Consider the following 26,886-nt stretch of genomic DNA (forward strand, 5'->3'; position numbering starts at 1 on the left):
TCCCCTGGCCTTTTCCCTCCACTGGGAGCTGTCTCTCTTCTTTTTTCTCGTGGCCGGCTTCGTCTCAACCTAAAGACCTCCTTTGATGTCGTCTTGGGCCTCGCACTTTTGTTCCCCATCACATGAGCCACTATTTTGCATGGCTGCTCTGTTGACTGGCCATCTGCCCTCCTGCTGGCTGTGTCGACTTCACCAGGGCAGAGACCACAGCTGTCTTTGGTATCCCCAGCGCCCAGAGCTGCCTCTGTTCCCGGGAGGTACCGCATACCCATTAGCTAGGTGAAAGTCAAGCCTGGGTTGGAAATTCATGTTGCAATGCTCTTCCTGCCTGAAAGGAGGTCCTTTTCCAGGTCTTTGGGAGGAGCCAGTCGCTACCTGGAGCGGACTCTCTCCTCGCCAAGCCCATTGACAAGCAGCACACAGACACTGTGGTGAACTTCCTTATCCGCGTGGCCTGTCAGGTACGGGATCCGAGTGCCTTGTGTTAGGGCTTCTGCAGTCCAAAGGCTACTGACTAACACCCCAGGAGGTTATCTGTGACAGTTTTGTCAAAAAAGATACAAACCAAGGTCTGCGAGCTGGTTCTGTCATTTTCCTACCAAATGCGCTTGATTTTGTGGCAGGTTAACATTTCCAAAATCTACCTGTGTCTTATAATTGATATAATTTTTTTTTTTTTTTTTTTTTTTTTTTGAGATGGAGTCTCGCTTTGTCGCCCAGGCTGGAGTGCAGTGGTGTGATCTTGGCTCACTGCAACTTCGACTCAGGTTCAAGCGATTCTCGTCCCTCAGCCTCCTGAGTTGCTGGGATTACAGGCGTGTGCCACCACGCACAGCTAGTTTTTGTATTTTTGGTAGAGATGGGGTTTCATCATGTTGGCCAGGCTGGTCTCGAGCTCCTGACCTCAAGTGATCCACCCACCTTGGCCTCCCAAAGTGCTGGGGTTGCAGGCATGAGTCACCGTGCCCGGCCTGATAGGATTTTTTAAAAAAGTATTTCACTCTTTCAGTGGTAGTAAAATAATGATGTGCCTTCTAATTGATGGCATGTTAGCATTGGTGGAATATGGTGGCCATGATCTCGGCTGATCGTTTAACTTCCAGGTGTTCTTTTTGCATCCTTAAGATGGGAACGGTACACAGCTCAGTAATGGGTGATATGATCCAATCTACAGAAAGAAGGGACATTTAGCAGTTTTAGTGCTTTGATAACTTGGGTTTGTCATTCATATCAATCTATATCTTAATAGAATTTTTGGAAATTCATTTCTGAAAGTTTATATTTCAAAAAACCATTGTAAATGAAATTTTCCAAAATTTTAAGTTCTTATTCCTGTTAAGCAAAACAGTATATCTTACAGTTCTGTTGAGAATTTCCAAGTACTGAAAAGGATCTGCTAAATACCTAACCAGTAGATAATTCCTTGCCTCCCTGCAGTGTGCAGGGAGGTCCTTTGGGGAGCCAGCAGGGCCCACAAGCCATTGCAGGTCACCACGGATGCACTGCAGAGGAGGGGGCTGTGAGGGGTCACGAGTCAGGCCAGTTGGGGAAGTGTCCAGCTGTGTGGAGGTCAGGCGGAAGAGAGGTGGCCGTGAGGTGAAGATCTGAGACAGCCAGGTGCAAGGGCCAGGGCACAGTTGAGACGTGCTGTCACTGGAATGACTGTAAACTCGGATGCAGTGAAATGCCAGCTGTAACTCGGATGAATTCCTAGGTTAATGACAACACCAACACGGCGGGGTCACCTGGGGAGGTGCTCTCTCGCCGGTGTGTGAACCTTCTGAAGACTGCGTTGCGGCCAGACATGTGGCCCAAGTCCGAACTCAAGCTGCAGTGGTTCGACAAGCTGCTGATGACTGTGGTGAGTGCGAGTGTCTGAAGGGCCAGGGCAGGGCCACCAAGGCCACTAGCCGATACTGTCACCTGGGCAGGGACTGGACATTTGTGGATCACTCTGACCCTGACGCCTAAGCCCCAAATCTCCTGTCCCCTTTGCCAGTCATGGCCTCTCCCACGTTGGCCTCCACTGCTCTCTCCAGGGAGAGAGTTTGACTAATTGATAATGGCTTTGCTCTTGAGGCTTTAGGAATTTGAGACCAGTCTGGGCAGCATAGTGAGATCCCAATTCTACAAAAGAGAAGAGAGAAAATTAGCTGAGCATGATGGTGTGAGCTTGTAGTCCCAGCTACTCAGAAGAGGCTAAAGCAGGAGGGTTGGCTGAAGCTGGGAGGTTGAGGCTGCAGTGAGCTATGACTGGTGCCACTGCACTACAGCTTGGGAGACAGAGCAAGCAAGATCTGGTCTCTTAAAAAAAAGAAAAGAAAGAATGGCTTTGGGACTTGAGCTCTCACGCTGCCCCCAACTACACGTTTAACCTTAATACAGTTCTCTTGCATTTTGTGGACTCGTTTCTAAAACTTACCTACCAGTTGGCTTGGGATAAGCATTTTTAATTGACTGTTGCAACAACCTTTAGGATGAGCTTTGGATTTTTAAAACAGATTTAATGATGGAGCTACAATTTGTTATCAAGTATCAGGTAGCACTTAGGTAACAAGGAGCTAGTCCCAAAATGCTAATTATTTTATTTTGGTGGCTGTTTTTTTGCTTATAAAAACCATGATCCTGTACTTTTCTGGTGGCAGCAAAAGCTGTTTTCTTGCCTTATCCAAATTTTGTTTTTTCTAGTTCTTGATAGGATTTGGAAACTTTTACTATTGAGATTATAAAACCTATTGCAAGCACTTGTTATTCTGGACTGCAAAGACCATGTTGCTTCTGTTTGACCTCTGCTATGAACCACAAACTCTGTCTTCTATTTTATTCCATTTCTTTGGTTTGTTTTTATTAATTTTTAGTGCTGCCATCATCTGTTAGTTGATTCCATGATACATAGTTTGAAAGATGCTTCTCTTTAGAGGGATATTCGTTTTTTGTTTTTGTTTCATTTTTTTGAGGCAGTCTCACTCTGTCGCCCAGGCTGGACTGCAGTGGCACAGTCTCGGCTCACTGCAACCTCCACCTCCTGGGTTCAAGCGATTCTCATGCCTCAGCCTCCCAAGTAGCTGAGACTACAGGCATATGCCACCATGCCTGGCTATTTTTTTTTTATATATATATTTTTTTCTAGTAGAGACAGGGTTTCGCCATGTTGACCAGGCCAGCCTCAAATTCCTGGCCTCAAGTGATCCATCCACTTCAGCCTCCCAAAGTGCTGAGATTACAGGCGTAACGACCGCACCTGGCCCAGAAGGATATTTGTATTTTTCTATCTTAAGAAAATGGGAAGAGAAAAGCAAAATTCATTGCAGGAACTTTTTTAGAATTTTACCAATTTCAAAATATTAATATTGTTTATTATCGAATATTAATATTTTAATAAGCCTTTTTAAAAGAGTTTAGTTATTTAAAGTGATTTTATAAAGGAATCATTCTTATGAAATCCGGTTGTCATTCTCTAGTGGTTTTTTTTACTTAGTCTCCAAATAATTAATCCAGTGCTAGATTTTGCCAGACTCTTGTTTCTAGAATTTCTTGTCATTGAGTGTTTGTTTCCTCTGTGAGTGGCCTGTGTTCTCCATTCCAGGAGCAGCCAAACCAAGTGAACTATGGGAATATCTGCACGGGCCTAGAAGTGCTGAGCTTCCTGCTAACTGTCCTCCAGTCCCCAGCCATCCTCAGTAGCTTCAAACCTCTGCAGCGTGGAATTGCCGCCTGCATGACATGTGGAAACACCAAGGTGTTGCGAGCTGTCCACAGCCTTCTCTCGCGCCTGATGAGCATTTTCCCAACGGAGCCGAGTATGTGACCTTTCCCACCGGTGCTTTTCTTTCAGAGTGGACGGTGGGCGCGGAGCTTGCTATGAGAGCGCTCGTCCTCCAGTTACTGTGTCGAGTGCTTTGTTATCGCTTTCCTTTCTACTCGCAAACTTACTTTTAAAAACCAACATGGAAACATAGAAAGGGCCGGGCGTGGTGGCTCACGCCTGTAATCCCAGCACTTTGGGAGGCTGAGGCGGGCGGATCACCTGAGGTTGGGAGTTCAAGACCAGCCTGACTAACGTGGAGAAACCCCATCTCTGCTAAAAATACAAATTTAGCCGGGTGTGGTGGGGCACACCTGTAATCCCAGCTACTCGGGAGGTTTGAGGCAGGAGAATCGCTTGAACCCAGGAGGCCAGAGGTTGCGGTGAGCCGAGATTGCGCCATTGTAATCCAGCCTGGGCAACAACAGCAAAACTCCATCTCAAAAAAAGCATAAAATGGCAGCTCTCACTGAATGTTGTCTGCTTTGGAAATTCAGTTCTTCATCAGTTGAATATTATTTTTTTAAGCTACTAAAGAGAAGCATTAAAAGTATTCAAATGTTGAACATTTGGCAGGATCAAATTTTAGCATGTTATGAATAAGTATATTTCAAGGAGATTCTGTTAGGTTTTTTGAGTATTCTGCACATAGCTGTGTAGAACGGGAACCAGCCCAGAGGTGAGGCCCACACTGTCCTGCAGGGAGAGAAGTGCCTGTGCCAATCCCTCCTGATACCCAAGCAGCCAGCACTCAGTCCCTGGCATCAGCACTGGTGGGCCCAAGAGCCCTAACCACAGTGCCTGGGTCCCCGCCCTGTTGTAGGTACTTCCAGTGTGGCCTCCAAGTATGAAGAGCTGGAGTGCCTCTACGCAGCTGTCGGAAAGGTCATCTATGAAGGGCTCACCAACTATGAGAAGGCCACCAACGCCAATCCCTCCCAGCTCTTCGGTGAGTGTGCGTCTGTCCTGGTGTTCGTGGTGGCTCAGTTTGGCCTCTGTCCCTGCACACTGGACGTGCTTCTGTTTGGGAAAGGGCTCCGGTTGTTGGGCAGAGCTTTGAGCTGCTGCGTTGTTCAGGTGTCTGTTGCCTGGGGCCCTCAAGGCTGCCGTCTCCTTTAGACTGCAGCCCCCTTCGCCGATGCTTGCTCTGTGCTCCCTCCACAGCTTCCAGCACAGGCTTTGGTGTGAGGGATGTTGCCAGGGTGCATGTGTCCTGCCACCCCACCCCAGTGTCACACTAAACAGGCACCGCAAGAGCTACATGACAATGTGTGGACTCTGCCTTTCACCACCAGCCCGCCTGTGAGTCAGCCACTCACAAGATGAGAACTTGTCCCATCTCATTGCTGAGGCTCTGGCTGGCCCAGGTGAGACGGAAACTGCCTCCCTCCTTAGGTGATCAGGGCAGCTGGGTCACTCTGGCCCCAGGTACGCAGGAGTCAGATTCATAGATGTGCCCTCAGCTTTGTGGCAGACACATGTCTTTGATCCTAGACTTTGGGTTAGTGCCTCAAAATTTATTTTCTCCTTTATTACATATTCATTGGGTGAAACTTTGAAAATACAAATGAAGGAATGCTAAGTAGAAGTCACCTCTCCGGGTGTCTTCCCAATAGCAATCAGTCCCAGTATTTTAGAGTGATTATCATATTCTATACACACGTATGCAAATACCTATATAGATAGCCCTTGTCAGGCAAACGCTTGTCTGAATTTGCCAACTGAATAGATTTGGATGAATTCCTTGCTCTCCAAACTTGCCAGGAGCTAGGAGAATGGTGAAAATGGTGTCCCTTGCTCTCTTAGCTTGCTGTCTCTGTTCAGGCCAGGTGTGGAGAGTTAGGAGTGCTTCCAGGTCTTTTTTTTAAGTGGGGTCACCCTGCAGAAGATCCCAGCTTTCATCACAGGGCAGCACAAGTATCTCCTCCTTCTCTGGAGGACTCTTGTTGAGAAGGGCTGACCTCATGGGCCCTGCCTCCCTCCTCTGTGGGGTGTCAAAGGCCAGGGGCAGCCTCGGGGTGAGGTGGGCCTAGGGAGTTGGCCACACGGTCGTGCCCATGCCAGATCTGGGGAGTAGTCTCAGCCGTCTGCTCCATAGAGGAGAGCACAGCACTCGGGAACCACAGAGCACACCCCGTTTCCATCACTGTCATCAAGTGTCATGGGTTGCCTGGGTTACAACCAGACTGGTCTTATGTTGACTGCTCTGTTAAGAATTGGTCTCTTAACAAAGCTAGCCTGAAATCACCTCGTAACTGGCAAACACTCTTTGGTTGATCCGTGAATACAGATTTAAAATTTAATGAGTAGGGCCTGGTGCAGTAGCTCACGCCTATAATCCCAGCACTTTGGGAGGCTGAGGCAGGCAGATTACTTGAGGTCAGGAGTTTGAGACCAGCCTGGCCAACATGGTGAAACCCCGTCTCTACTAAAAATACAAAAATTAGCCGGGCGTGGTGGTGGGTGCCTGTAATCCCACCTACTCGGGAGGCTGAGGCAGGAGAATTGCTTGAACCCTGGAGGCAGAGGTTGCAGTGAGCCGAGATTATGCCACTGCACTCCAGCCTGGGCGACAGAGCAAGACTTGACATCAAAAAAAAAAAAAAAAAATTTAATGTGTAGGTTGAAATCAAGGTGATTGTCACAATGCCAATTATGAAAGATAATTCTTCCTTACACTCAGTGTTTCTGTTCTAGTATTGGCTTTGCTGATTTTTATTGATCTTAGGCCGTTTTTCAGAATGAAGTGCAAGTTGAATTCGAAGATATTTGGCATGTCCTTTAGATAGGTTAGATTTTTCTTCCTCTTTTTCTTATTTTTCCCAAACCTATTATAGGACTAAAAACTTAGAGTAATTTGCCATCACCCAAAAATAAAATCCAGAACTGAAGGTAAGAATGTTGTTTCTTCTGAAGCACAAAAATCAGTTCTCATTCATGATGATTTGATCTAGTTGAGAATTAGGAGTGAAAATACAGTGTTTCATTCAGAATGTAGCATGAGCCGTGTAAAAGCTCACAGTGTCGACGCTGGGATTAACTATGCTTTTGTCAGAATACGTTGTTTTAAATAATGTGTTGCTTTCACTCCATTTTTCGTGGTTGTTACTTTTCTGTAAAACACTTGGCAATTTCTACATTTTAGGGACCCTTATGATCCTCAAGTCTGCCTGCAGCAACAACCCCAGCTACATAGACCGGCTGATCTCCGTCTTTATGCGCTCCCTGCAGAAGATGGTCCGAGAGCATTTAAACCCTCAGGCAGCGTCAGGAAGCACCGAAGCCACCTCAGGTGATGTGCTGGCCACTGGGGGCCTTTCCTCAGACTCTGTTGAATAGAGAACAGACTCTGTTGTGCAGGCTGGGGCTGAACTCTAAAGGGAATGTGCGTTCACCAAGTCCCGTTGTTTGGTCATAATTCGTTACCATTTGCTCTGCAATGTAGAGGTTTAAAAAACAACTCATTGTTAAAAATTGACTGTTACTAAGCTGGGTACGGTGGCACGCCTGTGGTCCCAGCTCCTCAGCGAGCTGAGGCAAGAGGATTGCCTGAGGCCTAGAGTTGGAGGCTGCTGTGAGCTGTGATCACGCCTGTGAATAGTCACTGCACTCAGTCTGCAACAGATTGAGACTCTCTCTCTCTCTCACGTGTGCATGCACACACACACACACACACACACACACACCTGCTTTTAAAGTCTCTGAGTGTAAGAATGCAGAAAAAATAGTTGGACTTTTAGATGCTGCATTCACCACTGAGAGTTACCAGTGCTTGCTGTGAAACAGAGACTGCTTAATCAGAGTTGCTATTTCTGAAGAGTTAAGTCGCAGGCTCCAGAGCTGAGCAGTGGGCTCCTGGAATCTGGATGCTATGTGGGGGTGTGGGGCTGCCTGGCAGGGGCTGTGGTGGGCACAGCTTTTGGATGCACCTCAGAGTACAGGCGCCATGATTAGGACTTCAGAGCTGGGTGTGGAGAGGCCAGAGCTGCCTGCACGGGTCCGTCAGCTCCCTCATTCCTCTCCCTGTGGAGAGGGCTACACTTCCAAGATGCACGTAAGAACATATGAGTGCTTCAAATCCCAGAGCTCTAGTTGCAGGAAAAAAACATGAAGGGGGAAAATGGGCAGAACCCAGCATGCCAGGCAAGGCCGAGTGGCTGCCTGTTTAAATCAGCGTGTAAAGACCCATGGGTTTGTTCTTTCTTGGGGCGAGCAGGTACAAGTGAGCTGGTGATGCTGAGTCTGGAGCTGGTGAAGACGCGCCTGGCAGTGATGAGCATGGAGATGCGGAAGAACTTCATCCAGGCCATCCTGACATCCCTCATTGAAAAATCACCAGATGCCAAAATCCTCCGGGCTGTGGTCAAAATCGTGGAAGAATGGGTCAAGAATAACTCTCCGATGGCAGCCAATCAGGTGAGCTGGGACAGTGTGCCATGTGATCTCCCTTTCAATAAAAGAAAATTCAAGCCTCAACATCTTGGTCTTTCTGAAACTTGAAGCAAAACATTTTTTTCTGCTGTAATTGCACTCACAGCATCTTTTCTTAATTAAGATGGATTTTTGCCTGTAATCCCAGCACTTTGGGAGGCTGAGGCGGACGGATCACGAGGTCAGGAGATTGAGACCATCCTGGCTAACACGGTGAAACCCTGTCTCTACTAAAAATACAAAAAATTAGCTAGGCATGGTGGCGGGCGCCTGCAGTCCCAGCTACTCGGGAGGCTGAGGCAGGAGAATGGCGTGAACCCAGGAGGTGGAGCTTGCAGTGAGCTGAGATCCCGCCATTGCACTCCAGCCTGGGCGACAGAGCAAGACTCCGTCTTGGAAAAAAAAAAAAAAAAAAAAAGATGGATTTTTTTCAGTGCACTTAATAGATGTTAAATAGAAACTGAGTTACTCATCTTAATGTGGCTTTGCTCCTCTTAAAATGTTAAATGAAGGCTCACTCCTGTCATCCCAGCACTTTGGGAGGCCGAGGCAGGCGGATTACTTGAGGTCAGGAGTTTGAGACCAGCCTGGCCAACATGGTGAAACCCCGCCTCTGCTAAAAATACAAAAATTTGCCAGGTGTGGTGGCGCATGCCTGTAATCCCAGCTGCTCAGGAGGCTGAGGCAGGAGAATTGCTTGAATCCAGGAGGCAGAGGTTGCAGTGAGCCAAGATCACACCACTGTACTCCAGCCTGGGCATCATGGCGAGAGACTGTCTTAGAAAAAAAAAAAGTTGTTAAATGAACCTTGTTAACCTTTTTATGGTGATAAAGATAAGACAAATAATACTAAAAGTAAAAGTAATAATAGAGACTATCATTTCACTTAGTGAGATGCTTGTAAACTTCTGATTTGTTTTATAATTTACAGTTCCTTTCTCTCTAAAATGAGTTGTAGCCGCTACGAAAATTATATTGGCATGTCTTGATTTTAAGCATCCAAAGATAAAGCCATCTTTGCCTTACTGTTTAGGAATGATTGTGTCTTATTGTGCTTGATAAAATTGTAGGAGCTTAAAAAATACTAGAGCAGATGGTTGAAATACTTTTAACTGCGTCTTTTCTCAAATTTCATACAGACACCTACCCTCCGGGAGAAGTCCATTTTGCTTGTGAAGATGATGACCTACATAGAAAAACGCTTTCCAGAAGACCTTGAATTAAATGCCCAGTTTTTAGATCTTGTTAACTATGTCTACAGGTAATTACAGCAATTAATCAAGTATTACATATATTGGTCCTTAATGTGCTCCCCGGCCAGCCAGCCATGCAGCCATGACTTTAATCTTTTACTCATACCGAAGTTTAAAATATTCATTTAAATGCTAAATTGTGTGACCTACTTTGGTGTCATTAAAGGACCTTGTGTTGTAATGCTGCATGAGCCTGCCACGATTTATAACATACTCTTGGTTTTCATAGTGGCATTTCAGCAAGTTCCCTTCCATGTCCACCTGTTTCTGCTTGTTTGCATATGGTTTGGGGAGTCTATCGTCTTGCCTGTCTCTCACTTGGTGTTACAGGGATGAGACCCTCTCTGGCAGCGAGCTGACGGCGAAACTTGAGCCTGCCTTTCTCTCTGGGCTGCGCTGTGCCCAGCCACTCATCAGGGCAAAGTTTTTCGAGGTTTTTGACAACTCCATGAAACGTCGTGTCTACGAGCGCCTGCTATACGTGACCTGTTCACAGAACTGGGAAGCCATGGGGAACCACTTCTGGATCAAGCAGTGCATTGAGGTAGGAAGACTCAGCTCACATCTGTGGCCGGGGGCAGCTGTGGGTTTTCTGAGTGGGGGCTCCAAAGCAGGAGGTGTTCACACACACTGAGATGAATTGGCAATCTCCAGCACAAAGCTGCTTCTGATCTCCAGGAAGAAAATAAAGACATCAGGGCAAGCGTTCATCTAAAGTGTTTTTGGGCTGACTTCCTGTGTCAGAAAGTTGAATAGTATATTTTTGTAGGTGAAGATTCATTTTTTTCTTCAAATATAAAAAAGTTTAAATTCTGTCTACCTGCCCTAGAAAATAAAACTGTGGACTTGTCAACTCCCATTGTTTTTTTTTTTTTTTTTTTTTTTTTTTTTTTTTTTGAGACAGAGTCTTGCTCTGTTGCCCAGGCTGGAGTGAAGTGGTATGATCTCAGCTCACTGCAACCTCCACCTTCCGAGTTTAAGCAGTTCTTCTGCCCCAGCCTCCCCAGTAGCTGGGATTACAGGCCCATGTAACCACACCCAGCTGATTTTTGTATTTTTAGTAGAGATGGGGTTTCACCATATTGCCCAGGCTGGTCACAGACTCCCAAGCTCAAGTGATCTGACTGCCTCGGCCTCCCAAAATGCTGTGATTACAGGCATGAGGCACCATGCCTGGCCCCCATCATTCCTTAAGCAGGAAGATGAAGCAGCCGGGCCAGGGCCTGACCACGCTGTCGGTTTTGGTTCCTTAGCGTGAGGAGTCGGGTTCTGGCAACACCGGCGTGTTTAACATGCTCAGTGTTATATGATGACAGCGAGGTCCAGACATAGAGTAGGATTGACGTTTCATGGAAGGCAAGTCAGATGTTCTTTTGAGTTTCCAGCAGGATTGTGGTAAGCCTCTAGTTTGCTAGAGTTTCGGCCTGTGGCTCACTCATCAGCTTGGGTTTGCTGTGGCAGGTTACCAGTGCTGTGCAGGTAGTTCTTGTCCATTTACCTAGAGTGAATGAAACCAGGTCACCACGTACTATGTCTCCTGAGACAGCTGGGATAGAAGGTGGATGAGTTCTCTTTGATGAGAAGAAGAGAGTGAGTTGTGGTGCTGGGTCTCAGGAGAGCCTGCTAGCATGTTTCCTGTTCGTGCCGGATGGGCGTTCTCTTGGCGCGTGTGCAGCGTGCGTTTGGAATTTTGCCTATGGCCACACCTGGGCAGAGTTCCCTGCTCTTCCATCACTCGTTCAGGAGACCTTCTGACGGCTGGTTAGTTGCCAGGCAGTGGGTCACGTGCTAAAAATACAGAGACAGACGAGATATTGGCTGTGGCAGGTCCATGTGAATCGGTCAGGGGAAGAGCACAAGCCAGGAGTCCTCGACTCCCTCCTTCCTTTGCCCCTGAGTATCCGCTCCCTCACTGCGGTGACAGTTCAGGGCCCACTGGCCACCGCCATCTCTCATTAGGGCGATGGGAACCGTTTCCTTAGTGTTCAACCACCTCCCCTCCTACTGATAAGTTTTCTCTGTCGTTACAAAATTATTCTTAATAAAGCAGATAACAATACTCTTTCCATTGTGCGTGGCATAAAATCCAGCCTCCAGGCTGTGGTCCCCAAGTGACTGGCTCCCAACTCTCTCTGCATCCCCATCTTGTCCCTCTCTCCCTCCAGCATCAGTCTCCAGTGTGCTGGCCTTCCATATTCTTGAACTTTCCTCACTCTTGCCACTCAGGCTAATGTGCAGCTCCCTTTAATTCTGTCAGTGCACCCTGTTTCCTGGCCACATTACCACAGTGAGCACGTGCCTGACTGTGTCCTTCCCTCTGACACTTCAGCTCCTTGAGGCAGGGGATACCATCTCTGTTCAGTCGACAGATGAGTCTGCAGGGCCTCCACGGCACCTAGTGGGTGCTCAGGGAATATTCACCCAAGACAGCAAGAGTGGTGTGGCCAGGCAGCGTGCGCACAGCCCGTGGGGAAGCACAGTGGGGTGGGGAGTGGCCCGACTGCAGAGGCAGGCAGGGGCTTCAGTACATCACGGAGGGGCTCGTGACTCACACGGTGAAGCCTACACTGTTGCCTGAGGCTGCGGGAAGCCTTGGGTGGGTGGGCCGGGGTAAAGGGCCACTGTGTGGAAAGAGATGGGTTCAGGAGGACGAGTCCGGGGGTGAGGTGGGAGGTTCCACCCAGGTGGGGGCGGGCACTGCCTAGGTGTTCAGGAGTTAAGAGTGGCAGGGCCTGGTGTGTGCTATGAGTGAAGCAGAGGTCTTCTGTGTGTGGATGATACCTTGGAGGGGATGGAGGAGAGGAAGCCCATCTGGTCGGGGAGAGGTGGGAAAAGCTGCTGAGCTCATACTTGGACCTGGGGAGTCAGAGGTGCCTGAGTGAGGGGCTTCTGGGAGAGAAGTCCAGACGCCCCGAATGCCACACGCATGCCTTGGGTCTGTCTCCTTTCCGTACCCCTTGCAGCTGCTCCTGGCCGTGTGTGAGAAGAGCACCCCCATTGGCACCAGCTGCCAAGGAGCCATGCTCCCGTCCATCACCAACGTCATCAACCTGGCCGATAGCCACGACCGTGCCGCCTTCGCCATGGTCACGCACGTCAAGCAGGAGCCCCGGGAGCGTGAGAACAGCGAGTCCAAAGAGGAGGTGAGGCCCCGCACCCCACGAGCAGAATCCCAGAGAGGAGGTGAGGCCCCGCGCCCCACGGGCAGAATCCCAGAGAGGAAGCAGAATTCCAGAGAGGAGGTGAGGCCCCGCGCCCCACGGGCAGAATCCCAGAGAGGAGGTGAGGCCCCACGCCCCATGGGCAGAATCCCAGAGAGGAGGTGAGGCCCCGCACCCCACGGGCAGAATCCCAGAGAGGAGGCAGAATCCCAATCCCAGAGGAGTGGAGGTGAGGCCCCGTGTCCCACGGGCAGAATCCTCGGTCCTGCGGAAGTTTTTGTATCAGCTTTAGATTTGTTTCGGGCATGAACAAGGTATAAAAACCTGTCTACCTGAAAGCTCTGAATGTGGTACCTAAGTTCAGCTAGATTTTTTTTTTTTTTTTTAGTTAGAATTGAGAAGCATCTTGCACTGCCATTCGGTTTTGAGATGGATCATGTTACCATGAGCTAGTACTGCTGAGAACAGAACGTTTCCCTGTGCCGTGATTTTTCTCTCCTGGTGAGAGAAGCCCGTGTTCATTACAGAAAGCGCTGCCTGGGGGAATGCTGCCTGCCACACAGGGGCTGGGGCTCTAGTTGGTTCTTCCAGCAGCCTGCTCAGAACCCATGTCTCTGCCTAGTCCCAGGACGGGCAGCAGGGAGCCTTTGCTCCTCCAAGAACCTGTGCCAAGGCTGATGCCTTAGTCTTGGTGGCTTTCTGTCCTCCATGAAGAAGTGGCTGCCGCTGTTCCTGGCAGGGATTTTTGTAGGCTGTGTCTCCTTAAGGTCGTTGGTTTTTGGAGGCTCAGCCTTTGTGGAGTGTTGCGTCTTAGGAGACAGTCACCCTGTGCTGCAGGCGGGCACGGCACCTTCTTTGTTCTAAAAGGGGTGGTGTGTCCCCTCTTCCATGTGCAGGATGTCTACTCATTAACAATTTCGAATTTAAATTTTTTTCTTTTTTTTTTTTACTGTTGCTAAAACACTACATTATCTGGTCATTTGGTTTTTTCTTTCTGTAATCTTCCTGTGTGAAATAAATTGCCAAGTCTGAAGTTCTTCATTTTCAAGGGCACACACCAAATTGTTGATACCTGACTTCAAGGAGTAGTTTGATTGTTGACTGACTTCTCCAAACCTTCAGACAGAAGTAAGGTGTATTCCTCTTTGGGAATGGTCATATAAAACATTGCACCAGCAACATGCTCCACTGTGGCCCTGAGGGGATTCTCAGTCGGAGCAAGCCAGGCAGCTGGGCAACTGTATTGCATTTTGAGAAATGATAGACCATGATTCCATTAATCTTTATTATTTTTACTGTTTAAAGTTTATTCTTTTAAATTGTGCTTTTCACAAAAAACCCAAATGTGAAAGCACAGTGGTGGCTTCTTTATAGTCATTTTTAAAAAGAGATCTGGTCTTGTTAATCCGGGTTTTGTTTATTTTAGGATTGAAGATCATTTACATACTTACACACTTCCAGGAAACGAACACGAATTTTACCAAAATTGTAACAAGAAGTCTACAGGAGGTGTGTTTGTTGGGTTTTCTTGAAGCCTTTGACGTTTTGGTTTTGCTTGCTGCTTTGTTTCTTAGGATGTAGAGATAGACATCGAACTAGCTCCTGGGGATCAGACCAGCACGCCCAAAACCAAAGAACTTTCAGAAAAGGACATTGGAAACCAGCTGCACATGCTAACCAACAGGCACGACAAGTTTCTGGACACCCTTCGAGAGGTGAAGGTCTGTATGCAACTTGGAAAGGATTTGTTGCTTTCCTCCCATGGACAGTTCAAAGCCTAAATCAGGATCATTCCGCAGCAGTGTAACTTTTTCTGTTTCTTTCCTTTTTCTTTTTGAGATGGGATGTTGCTTTGTCACCCCGCCTGGAGTGTAGCGGCGCAGTCGCACCACTGCGGCCTCAGTCTCCTGGGCCAAGCGATCCTCCCACCTCAGCCTCCCAGGTGGCTGGGACCACAGACATGAGCTGCCACGCCCAGCTAATTTGTTAATTTTTTAGTAGATACAGGGTCTTGATATGTTGCTCAGACTGGTCTTGGATTCCTGGACTCAAGTGATCCACCCACCTTGGCCTCCCACAGTGCTGGGATTATAGGCGTGAAGCAGAGATTTGGGAGTGTCACAGTGTCTTATAGGAGAAAATAGGAAAAAAGTTAATTTCTCCACCACTGTCTCTTGAAAGAAACGGTAAAACTGTATACAAAAATGTGTGAGGAGACATAATAATGTTGGATTATTTTTGAAGTGCACTAAAAGAGGAGAAAATGAGAAATGAGTTAATTTGCTAAATCAAGCCCACTTTGTGGAGCTGGGGGCCTCCAGGTGCATTTGTGTTTGAAATTTAGCCAGGTAGAAATTCTCTGGCTTCTGCAAACTCTCAGGTAAATTATAGGTCTGATTGTTTTTATGTCATGACCTTGAAAGACTGGTTGAAGCTCCAAGTACCAGGGAGGTATTTTTCTGTTCTTTCAGGAGCTGGCTGATGATTCTGATTATTCTGTTCATATTAGGAGCTAGGTGGGAAAAAAGCATGAACTACTTCTCACAAGTGATTTTTACATTAAAATCTTTTGGTGACCTATGTTGAACTTGTGCACTGGATCAGTCTTTGAACTTGTACCCAAGTGACACCATTGTCATCTTGGATAAGGATAAAATGCTTTTCTGTGGGATGGAGCGGGAAGCAGAACAGCCTGATACATGTGAGTGATAGCTCTCATGTCATGGGCCAGGCACTTCTTTTGTTTGTTTGTTTGAGACAGGGTCTCACTCTGTTGCTCAGGCTGGAGTCTAGTGGCGCGATCTCGGCTCACAGCAACCTCCATCTCCCAGGTTCTAGCGATTCTCCTGCTTCAGCCTCCTGAGTAGCTGGGATTACAGGCACACACCACCACACCTGGCCAATTTTTGTATTTTTAGTGGAAACAGGGTTTCGCCATGTTGGCCAGGCTGATCTTGAACTCCTGACCTCAGGTGATCTGCCTGCCTCGGCCTCCCAAAGTGCTGGGATTACAGGCATCTTAATAGACCCCTGTCCCTACTGCCGCCACCACCAGAAAAAAGGTCTGTAAGTACATGTCCCGAAGCCCAAAGGCCTTCTTTGGCTCATGGTCACCATGACACATCACCACATCATCAGGTGCCTGCGCCTCAGTTTTATCCTCAGCTCCTGGTGGGAGTGCCATCAGGACAGGAAGTTCTAGCAGTATGTTGTGCGAGGGGTCAGGATATTTGGTTTTACTCATTAAGATTTTTGTCTTGGCTGAATCGGTCACAGCTGTACACCTCCACGTCCTCTGTGGGGCCGGGGCTGCTCTCTGGATGGCGGCTGGGTTAGACCAGACATGGCTGAAAATCTCGGCAAATCTCACCGAGAATCTTGCCCATGGATGTCCCCATGGTCTTCTCTTGATCTGAGGCTTCATAGCCTGAGTCTCAGGGCCCATCTGTGTCACCCTTTATATAAGAGGATTGCTCAGACCAGTGCTGCAGATGTCATCAGCCATACTGTTCCCAGGTGTGTGTCAGAGAGGAGACACTCGAACTCAGTGCCCAGCACAGGTGGGCACACCATCGCCCCTGAGCCTGGTGTGCCGCCCACTTGCTGCATGTCCTTGGGCCGCTCTGGCAGACCTGTGCCCGCCTCTTAGCAGGGTATGGTTCTCAGGGTACTTGGGTGTGACTTAATTCTTCCCCTCTCCTTGGGTTCTTTTGTGTCCCATTTTCCTTGTTCACCTTTTACATTTGATCTCATTTAGTCATTTCAGCATCTTTTTACTGAGAGCCTGCTCTGTGTCAGGTGATGTTCTGGACACTGGAAACACAGTGGTAGCTGGTCCTCAGCAGGGTGTACGTTCTAGTGAGGGGAAATAATGAACAGAAAGAAGTGCTAATCCCTCAGGAGGTGAGATGGGTGCCGGGGTAAAGCAGCCAGGGCTGGTGGGGTTGGAGAGGGTGGTGTCGTGTTATTTCATCTTCTGTGTATTTATGGGAGTTGCGATTTTTCATGGAGCAAGATGGGGTTACAAATCATTGTGTTTGTTGTTTCCACCCTGACGTTTTCCTTCCTGGAGCTCCCCTACCCTGTGAAGTGGTCAGGTGCCACCAGCTCTTCTCAGACTCTTGGATTCTAAATCTGGAGAGGGCGGTCCTCACCCCAGGCACGCAGGCTCTTTCTCCTTCACCTCATTTCCCGGGTCTGGCCATTGTTCCCTGTGCGAAGTCTGTGGAGGCAGCAACCCCTTGCTGGGCTCTTTTGACGCTGTGGGGCCACCACAGGGCCCTCACCCCTGCACCTCTTTGGGACAGTGTGTACATCAGAACAAGCCATGGACTTGGGAGCAGGAGCAGACCGTAATCCTGAGACACAAAACCCTGAACATTGTAATCCCAGAAGTTGAAATCCCTAAAGATCAAAATTTCTAACCTCTCAAATCCCGAAAATATAATGCTGGAAAAAACAATTTAAAAATTCTTTAAAACATACACAGACACACCCCAAATAATACTTCACTTGGTAGGTTTCCAGGTATTCCTTAGTCCAGTCAAGTTGATGCTGTAAACATGGCACCCATAGGCATCTCCTTAAACCATGCAGACAGTAACAGGTAATAGTTTCTAACCTGATGCAGCTGTGCTGTGATGATGATTTTTAGGGATTTTGATCTTTGAGGATTTCAACACTCGGGATTAGGGCGTATAGGATTGTGTCTTTTGGGATTCTGATCCAAACCCCCATAGTTGGAGTTCAGCAGCTTTATCAGCAGGTCAGTGACCTCGCTGGGCTCTTCGATTCTCCCCAGCTCTTGGCCTCCGCTAAATTGACGTGGAGCTGAGAGCCCCCGATGGGCTGGTCAGGGTGAAGTGTGTGGCCATATGAGGGGAACTATGCTTACTTCATCACAGTCCTCCTCACAGGGCAGCCTGATGACAGATACTTAGAAGTGTTCTTTACCTAAATGTTTTCACCCATTTTCCTTCAAAGATTTGTATCCTTGGTGTCTGTTTTTAGTAGAAACGTGAATGTGCCCGTAGTTTCCCCTCTTGGGTTTGCTGCAGGAGAGATGAAAGCATAATCATGTCCCTGGCACGCTGCCACCGCGCCAGGGCAGCAGGGACAATGTGGCTGTCAGCATGTGCCCCAGCCCCCTTGCACCACTGCCTGATGCCATGTAGGGTGTCTCCTGTGGGCTAGAGCAGCCTCAGGCAGACTAGAAACATGGTTGTTAATAAGGAATATTGGCAGCTAATTCAGATCAGATCTTCAAAAACAAGAGGCCTGGGACGAGATAAACACAACTGTGGATTTGCTGTGCCCTCCAGGCCCTCAGTTTCGACTTTGGGCTCTAATCGTCCAGGTGTTCTGTTCCAGTCCATTCCGTTCTCTTCTGTTCTGTTTCAGTCTGTCTCGGTCATTTTCTCCTGCCTCTTGTCCACTGCAGATTGCAGAGACTGAACTTTCAGTTCTTGATTTATTCTTCAGAATAATACCCTTTGGCAAATAGTTTATGTCATATACGTGTGTTTTCACTTTCCTGTTTTCAGTGGCCTGGGCCTCGGTGACATCTGTGCCCTCTAAGTTACTCTTTCAGTCTTGTCAGTGTTTTTGTCCTTCTTGGATATGATGGGATCGGTAGTGTTAGGAAACCCCTTAAAAACTAAGGACAAATGCAGGCGCCATTGCTGAGCCCCTCGGGATGCCTGGGCTTGGCTGCTAAGTGCACCATGGCTTCCCACCACTCAGGATCCGTGGGCTTTTACTCCAACATGGCATTTTCTCAGATCTTTGAAATTTTGAAAGTGGAGGAGCATCAATAATGTATGAGACAGATGATGGGTGTCTTCTGAGCGTGGGTGTGCAAGGCACCCCCAGCCCGTGGCCATCTCAGCCTGTTGTCTTTCTGTTCATAGACTGGAGCGCTGCTCAGCGCTTTCGTTCAGCTGTGCCACATTTCCACGACGCTGGCAGAGAAGACATGGATCCAGCTTTTCCCCAGATTGTGGAAGATCCTCTCTGACAGACAGCAGCATGTGAGTGTATCTTTAAAATCCTGTTTTGGAAAATTGTAGTTTTAGCTTTTGGTAAGTATTCATAAAAGAACACAGTTTGAACAAGTTTCAGAGAATGAGGGAACCGCTGGCTGTCACTCAAGAGCAAATTAGGAAAGGTATTCTTAGATGCATGGAGAGAGACAGCAAGACTTGCCGATTTTTCAATGAAGGCCTAAATGACATGCGCTTTGGTTTCAGGCACTCGCGGGCGAGATAAGTCCGTTCCTGTGCAGCGGCAGTCACCAGGTGCAGCGGGACTGCCAGCCCAGCGCGCTGAACTGCTTTGTGGAAGCCATGTCCCAGTGCGTGCCGCCGATCCCCATCCGACCCTGCGTCCTGAAGTACCTTGGGAAAACACACAACCTCTGGTTCCGGTCCACGCTGATGCTGGAGCACCAGGCTTTTGAAAAGGGTCTGAGTCTTCAGATTAAGCCGAAGCAAACAACCGAGTTTTATGAGCAGGAAAGCATCACCCCGCCACAGCAGGTGAGGGTGTGCCTCAGTTTGTTAATTACCTCTTCCCTGCCAGTGACTTCACACTTTAAATAAATACTGCTCCCAAATGATTTCAAATGACAGCACAGTGAAACTGTATTTTTAGGGGAAAAAAAAAAGGTCTCTGTCCCTAGCACTCAGGAACCTTACTTTGTGTTTTCAGGAGATACTGGATTCTCTTGCGGAGCTTTACTCCCTGTTACAAGAGGAAGATATGTGGGCTGGTCTGTGGCAGAAACGGTGCAAGTACTCGGAGACGGCGACCGCAATTGCTTACGAGCAGCACGGGTTCTTTGAGCAGGTAAACCTCAGACCACTGACGGGCTTGGGTGCGTAATGAGAGGTCATTTATAATGGTTCTTTAATGTCCTCAAGTTGGAGTTCACGTTCTGTTTTTTTGAGATGGAGTCTTGCTCTGTCGCCCAGGCTGGAGTGCAGTGGCACAATCTTGGTTCACTGCAACCTTCACCTCCCAGGTTCAAGCGATTCTCCTGCCTCAGCCTCCCAAGTAGCTGGGATTACAGGCACCCACCACCATGCCCGGCTAATTTTTGTATTTTTAGTAGAGACGGGGTTTCGCCATGTTGGCCGTGCTGGTCTCGAACTCCTGACCTAAGATCCGCCCACCTCGGCCTCCCAAAGTGCTAGGATTACAGGTATGAGCCACCATGCCTGGCCCAGAGTTCACATTTAAATACATTTTAAAGCATTTCAGTGCCGCACGTAAAGGCCCTATGACTGAAGTTTGCATTTCAGAGACGCCTACATATATGACATGAGCTAAAGCACAGTCCTAATAAGTCCTTTGCATTAGATGCCCACATGGATGCTTTTTCCCTCCCGTTGTTGGTCCTGTTGGAAGCAATAGGTTTTGTTTTTGCTTGCGTTTTACTCCCCATGTCTGCCCTTCAGTGTGGCGCAGGCCACCATTTCAGGGTTCAGTTCCTAGCACTGTGTAGGGTGCCGTGCCACGGAAGCTCCAGAAGCAGATGTGGCCTTGCGGCTCCTGCTCCGGTCACTAAAGGATGGAGAAATTAATCCCACGTCTGGACAGCCTCCCCTCCTTCCATTCTGTTCAGGGAATCCCACCCTCTTTTGTCTCTGAACAGAGAGCTGCGGGCGTTTAGTGCTCCTGGAGAAGAGCTCCACATGCTCCCAGGTCTGTGATTCAGCCTGCTCTAGACAACTGGGCCATGGCAGTGAAAAGGTTGTGTTTCTTAGCCAGGTGCAGGCATGCACCTGTAGCCCAGCTACTCAGGGAGTCTGAGGCAGGAGGGTCCCTTGAGCCTAGGAATTAGGAGTTTGAGTCCAGCTTTGGCAACATAGCAAAACCTCATCTCAAAAAACTTAGTTCTAAGTTTTAAATTTAAAAAGAAAAGGTGTGTTTCTAGTTAAACAGTGATTTAAATGCATTAACTTTTTTTAGGCACAAGAATCCTATGAAAAGGCAATGGATAAAGCCAAAAAAGAACATGAGAGGAGTAACGCCTCCCCTGCTATTTTCCCCGAATACCAGCTCTGGGAGGACCACTGGATTCGGTAAGCTGAACACAGTGCTTGACTTGTGCATGGATCAGTTAAGGGAACCAGGGAAACATCTCTGACCTTTTCTGGTAATGAGTGTTTTTTAAAGAGAGCTTTGCTACTTTATGGCCACATAAAGAACAAACAGAAACCCAAGACCAGCATTTAAAGCCTTGAGTAATTAAACAAGTCGACTGGAGAAGCAGTAAACTGTCCCTGCATCTCCCCTGTCTCCAGTGCTCTGGGCCCTCTGCTGAATAGCAGGTGGTTTGTGGTGTCCAGGATGGGCAGGGGGCTCACCCCACAAGGGAGCACACCTCCTGTCCCACAGAAGTCCACTCTTGCTGTGTTGTTCTTCTGTAGAATGGAAATTTGCTCCTTAAAACCCTGTCCCTGCCTTTGTGAATTCATGAGTGTGCTGGTGACTGAGCTTTTGCTCTCGGATCTGTGGTCTTGTAGATGCTCCAAGGAGTTGAACCAGTGGGAAGCCCTGACGGAGTACGGCCAGTCCAAAGGCCACATCAACCCCTACCTCGTCCTGGAGTGCGCCTGGCGGGTGTCCAACTGGACTGCCATGAAGGAGGCGCTAGTGCAGGTGAGACGCCCCGGGGGCACCCCTGCAGCTGCCTGGGTCCCTTTCCCTGAAGCTGCAAGTGTCTCTTGGGCAATTTCCCTTAGAACAAGCATTTTGGCAGTGGAAAGATAGCTTTTGGGAAGGAAAGGTTCCTTTTGATTGTCTCTAACGCCTTTCCTGAATTTGAATAATGACACTTTTTTACAAAATGAGAAATTGAAGATTAGAAATAGTCACAAACTATTAACTAGAGGATGGAATCGAGGCCAGGTGTTGACTTCTGGTTTGGGACCTGGGAAATGACTCATTGGATGCAGGGAGTTTGTGTTCCTTAGAGAAATAACCAGTCATTTATATCAGTAAAAATACATTCTTCCCTCAGTATCCAGGACCCCCCAGCGATACCAAAATCCACAGACAAGTCCCTGATATAAAACGGTATAGTATTTTCATGTAATCTCTGCATAGCCGCCTGGGTTCTTTAAATCCTGTCTAGGTTACTTACGGTACCTAGTACGGTGTAATTGCTACTTATGCAGTTATTTTGTTACACTATTTAGGGAATGATAAGAAAAAGCTCTGTACATGCTTAGTACAGATGCAGTTTTTTTTTTCCCCGAATATTTTCTATCCACAGTTGGTCAAATCCACACATATGGAGGACCAGTTGTATATATTTTGCTGTCAGAATGCATTTACGATTGATTATTCCTTCTTTATTCTGACAAAACATAAAACTGAATAAGTATTTGTAGCTCATCTTAATGTTCCCTTCTTTCTCCTTCCCAAAGTTTCCCTTAGCTGGATATATGCAGTGTCACATGGTCCCGAGGTCTCACAGATGCATTTCTTCTTTCATAGATTCTTGATCATTTTATAAAACTTGTAAATTACTCACTGCTTAGAAAAAAACTCAAATATGTGAGTAAACATCCTGGGTAATCTGCACTAAATTAATTTCAAATAGTCTTGAAAAGGATTCAGCAAATTACTTTTGTCTGTTTCTGTGCTTCCTAGGGTAGTTTCTTGGTTTGATTTCATAAGTGGGTTAGCTTTTTTTCAGTGGGGAAAATAGAAGAGATGCCGTTGTTCTTAGTGTAACTGAGGGTAGTTGTTATGTAATTGGCAAAAATCTATCTCAACTAGTGTTTGAGTCCAGACCCTGTGACATTGGTGCCAATGTGGAGGGTAATGTTGGAAGCTGCTATAGTCTTGTTTGCCTTCCTGAATTTCTTCATCAGTGGGTTATTGAGAACTAAGAGGTACCGTGAATGTGCTTTGGAAGAGTAAGATGTCAAAAACAAGCCGCAGTGTCATGTAATTGTGGGGTGGTGTCATTACTACCATTATTGCATGCAGTCCTTGGGACAGATACCATCATGGCACTAACATGTGTCGCTTTTATTGTTACTTTCCAAAGGGGAATGTTTATTGATCTTGCTACAGCAATTCCTGTAAACTTCCCATCATAGAGATGTCCTTCTGTCTTTCTAATCACAAAGAGATTGTTTGAAAACTTTCATGAAAAAAATTTTTTTAATATTTTTAAATGAGATTAACAAAATTTGAGGTGTTCCAGTGCTTTCTTCAGAAGGTAATGGGCAAAAAAAAAAGGCCTTTCCGGGCAGAAAGGAACACGTGGTCTCCACCTGGCCGAGGAGCAGTTGGCCCAGGCTCATCCACTGCTCCATGGAACTGACGCTGGAGTGCAGGAAATCTGGGGGACATTTTATAGTAGGCGAGAAAGTGTGGCTTTAAAATGACAGTAAAATTTGCACATGTTCCCTCATGTTCATGTAAACCTGAATTAACACCTGAACGGTTTAATTTCCCAGGATAACAATATGAATTGGAAGCAATTCAAAATTACACCCATGTGGCCAGGCGTGGTGGCTCACGCCTGTGATCCCAACACTTTGGGAGGCCAAGGCGGGCAGATCACTTGAGCCCAGGAGTTTGAGACCAGCCTGGGTAACAGCAAGACCCTCGTTTCTACAAAAAATAAACAAAAATTAGCCTGGTGTGGGGTACATGCCTGTAGTTCCAGCTGCTTGGGAGACTGAGGCAGGAGGATCACTTGAGCCCTGGAGGGGCTGCAGTGTGCTATGAGCATGACATTGCAGTGTAGCTTGGATGACAGAGTGGGACCCTGTCTCAAAAAAAAAATTACACTGATATTTATCATACTGGAGATTAATATATATTTAACAGCTTAAAATGTGCTGATTGGCCAGGCACGGTGGCTCATGCCTGTAATCCCAGCACTTTCGGAGGCTGAGGCAGGCGGATCACCTGAGGTCAGGACTTCAAGACCAGCCTGACCAACATGGTGAAACCCATCTCTACTAAAAACACAAAAAATTATCTGGGCGTGGTGGCGCATGCCTGTAATCCCAGCTACTCGGGAGGCTGAGGCAGGAGAATAGCTTGAACCTGGGAGGCAGAGGTTGCAGTGAGCCAAGATCGCACCACTGCTCTCCAGGCTAGGCAACAGAGCAAGATTCCGTCTCAAAAAATAATAATAATAATAATGCCGGCTGACTTTGTAGCAGATTGTGTGGTTTTTCATCTGATCTGTCATAATGGGAAGGAAATAATTGATCAGTTTCTTTTCTTTGGAACAACTGATGACCTTAAAGCCAGAAGCCTGTGGTATGCTTTCATAGCTAGAGAGATCGGCCACTCACTGGAATTTAGAAAAGGAGAGTATCCAGAAAAGACCGTGTACACGCATGACTTCTCTAAAGAAAATACATTTCTATAGCCTAATTTCTGTGTATTGCCTTGCATACCTAGTGACCAAAAAAAGTGATGTTTTTCCTGTTTGACCCTTTACACTGAGGGAAAGAAGGCCCCTCACGTCCTGTGTCACATTCTTTCACTGCCAGGTGGAAGTGAGCTGTCCGAAGGAGATGGCCTGGAAGGTGAACATGTACCGTGGATACCTGGCCATCTGCCACCCCGAGGAGCAGCAGCTCAGCTTCATCGAGCGCCTGGTGGAGATGGCCAGCAGCCTGGCCATCCGCGAGTGGCGGCGGCTGCCCCACGTGGTGTCCCATGTGCACACGCCTCTCCTACAGGTGCGTGCAGTGCCCCCACGCGAGCACGGCCGTGGCCTGTTGCAGCCAAGTGCCGGTGTCCAGGCTTAGGTCTGCAGACTGCACTGGATGGCAGAGATGAAACTCCTTCTGTTTGTCTTGTCCTCTCCCACTTACCCTCGTCCTCAGGAAAGGAAGGCCACAGTTAAAACGTTGAGAAAAACATGTTGGCGTTTCTGCAGGATTGAAGGCATCCTCACAGTGATTCTGGTTTTGAATTTTGCCTGAGGGATTGTTTTCAGTGCCCACTGTGCCACCCTCAGTTACAGACCCCGTTGCTCTGTTTTCAGCAAGCTTTTTACGAGAGCTGGAGGGACAGGGTTAGGAAATGTTTCCCGAAATCTGAATGTAATGAGTTAAATTTGAAATATAAACAGAAAGCACAGATTCTTCTAGGCAATTTAAAAAATTGCTATCAACCAAGATACAGAGTACTGAACTAAGTGCTATGTTTAGGAGATTAAAAAACATTTTAAAACAATAGATTCTGCCTCAAAGGAGCATTGAACCTGAGACAGCGGGCATAGCCATAGAAGCAAATTTACAGTTGGGGGGAGACTGTGATTCAGAGCCATGCTGATCAGACAGAAAATCAGGATAACAAGGATCGAGAGAAGGGAGATATCGTGTGCACCATAGAAGCCAGGGACAGAATTTGGATAGGCTGAGGATTGTGGCCAGGGCCTTCCAGGTGAGAAGGTGGTATCAGAAGTTTGGTGCCAATGGCGCATCTGGAATTTAAGGGTAGTCTACCTCCCGGGCTCGTAGGACAGTGACTCAAAATGTGTTTACATTTTATGGGTCCAAAGAGGTCACGAGAACCACGTTTGGAGGCGCTTAGTATGGCTGTGGGGTTTAGCAGGCACATTGGGAAAAGGCACGCCTGCAGCAGGGATGCTAGGCTGTCCCGACCTTAGGCATTGCTGGACAAAGAGCCGGGCAGGCAGGGTGGCAAAGGGCATGGACAGCAGGAAGAGGAGTTTTGAGGACTGCCCATTAGCAAGGTTTGGTGTCTGTACCATCGTTCTCCCAGTCTTCTGTCTCTCAGGAGCTACAGGCTAAGGTTTTAAAATTGGAGACTCCATAAGGAAAGTAGCATTTGGGGTGAACAGTCAATGAAATGTGGCATCTCAGGTGTCTGTGTGTAAACGAAAAGATCTTTGCGATAATCAGGTCCCCGATGGACTCTGGTGTGTTTTTCCCATTTGATCTTCACTGACATTTACCGCAGAGTCTCTTATGCTGGTCCCATCAGGCAGCCCAGCAAATCATCGAACTCCAGGAAGCTGCACAGATCAACGCAGGCTTACAGCCGACCAACCTGGGGAGGAACAACAGTCTGCACGACATGAAGACGGTGGTGAAGACCTGGAGGAACCGACTGCCCATCGTGTCTGACGACTTGTCCCACTGGAGCAGCATCTTCATGTGGAGGCAGCATCATTACCAGGGTAAACCGACCTGGTCCGGCATGCATTCATCATGTAATTTTCCAGACGCCCCACGGTTCTGGTTTCGTCTCTGTGTTTTGGTTTGGTTTGTTTTTTTTTCCCCCCAGGTTTTCTATTTTGGGGTAGGGATGACAGGTCAGGGTGGTAATGGTGCAGGGAAAGATGAAGGTGGTAGAAGAAGTAAAGTTTTGTTTTTTGTTTCTGTACCTGTTAACAGTTTTCTAGTTGGGGCAGAATCGTACAGGCCGGGGGGATCAACGCTCTGAGCCATGGCACTCTGCGTTGAAGGTCCCGTCCCAGGATGAGCTGTGCTCAGGTGGCTCTGCGTGGCCTTTTCTGGTTTTCCTGGTCCCCCTCTTATCCCCTAAACCTGTCAGGCATCCACGTGTTTAGAGCAGCCTTTGTCATTTTATGATTTGGTTAGCCGAGATGGTAACACTCGACCCAAGAATTAGCACCTTTTAAAAGTTGCTTATGGCATAAAATACAAAGTAACGAGGATTTATCACAGAGCTCCCCATTTTCATAAGCCGTGTGTGTGTGTTTCATTTTTTATTTAAGCCTTGTTGTGAAGTGCTTTGAAAGAGGATCAGTGTGGGCTGATGATTCCTTTCTTTGCCCTCTAGCGATTGTAACTGCCTATGAGAATAGCTCTCAGCATGATCCCAGTTCAAATAACGCTATGCTTGGGGTTCATGCATCAGCTTCAGCGATCATCCAGTATGGAAAAATCGCCCGGAAACAAGGACTGGTCAATGTAGCTCTGGATATATTAAGTCGAATTCATACTATTCCAACTGTTCCTATCGTGGATTGCTTCCAGAAGATTCGACAGCAAGTTAAATGCTACCTCCAGCTGGCAGGCGTCATGGGCAAAAACGAGTGCATGCAGGTGCGGACAGACGCTTGAAGAATGAGGCCAGGTGGAGAGTGAATGAGGCCAGGTGGAGAATGAGGCCATGTGGGGACTCCTGGTTCAGAATATAAGGAAGGCAGATTTGAACTTTCTACAAATACAGCCTCAGTAAGGGGGAAACAGTCCTT

The 26,886-nt window shown here is 47.6% G+C and overlaps 1 protein-coding gene across 11 annotated transcripts in view; it reads left to right on the forward strand.

Moving 5' to 3' along the window:
• Nucleotides 1-26,886, forward strand: part of TRRAP (transformation/transcription domain associated protein) — a 143,094-nt gene that overhangs the window by 87,634 nt on the left and 28,574 nt on the right. For 8 of the 11 annotated variants that reach the window (XM_032755915.2, XM_032755924.2, XM_032755914.2 and 5 more), the window contains 18 exons: nt 351-461; nt 1,715-1,861; nt 3,587-3,800; nt 4,629-4,754; nt 6,951-7,097; nt 8,022-8,221; nt 9,376-9,497; nt 9,820-10,033; nt 12,453-12,632; nt 14,225-14,371; nt 18,560-18,679; nt 18,899-19,186; nt 19,359-19,496; nt 20,622-20,734; nt 21,179-21,314; nt 24,182-24,373; nt 25,647-25,875; nt 26,469-26,734. In XM_032755915.2, coding sequence (XP_032611806.1) covers nt 351-461; nt 1,715-1,861; nt 3,587-3,800; nt 4,629-4,754; nt 6,951-7,097; nt 8,022-8,221; nt 9,376-9,497; nt 9,820-10,033; nt 12,453-12,632; nt 14,225-14,371; nt 18,560-18,679; nt 18,899-19,186; nt 19,359-19,496; nt 20,622-20,734; nt 21,179-21,314; nt 24,182-24,373; nt 25,647-25,875; nt 26,469-26,734 — 3,090 coding nt within the window. The remainder of the gene's footprint in view (nt 1-350; nt 462-1,714; nt 1,862-3,586; nt 3,801-4,628; nt 4,755-6,950; nt 7,098-8,021; nt 8,222-9,375; nt 9,498-9,819; nt 10,034-12,452; nt 12,633-14,224; nt 14,372-18,559; nt 18,680-18,898; nt 19,187-19,358; nt 19,497-20,621; nt 20,735-21,178; nt 21,315-24,181; nt 24,374-25,646; nt 25,876-26,468; nt 26,735-26,886) is intronic. The other 3 variants (XM_032755921.2, XM_032755928.2, XM_032755930.2) reach the window with 1 other exon arrangement.

This window comes from Hylobates moloch, unplaced genomic scaffold (assembly GCF_009828535.3).
Source record: "Hylobates moloch isolate HMO894 unplaced genomic scaffold, HMol_V3 SCAFFOLD_1, whole genome shotgun sequence".
Taxonomy (NCBI): domain Eukaryota; kingdom Metazoa; phylum Chordata; class Mammalia; order Primates; family Hylobatidae; genus Hylobates; species Hylobates moloch.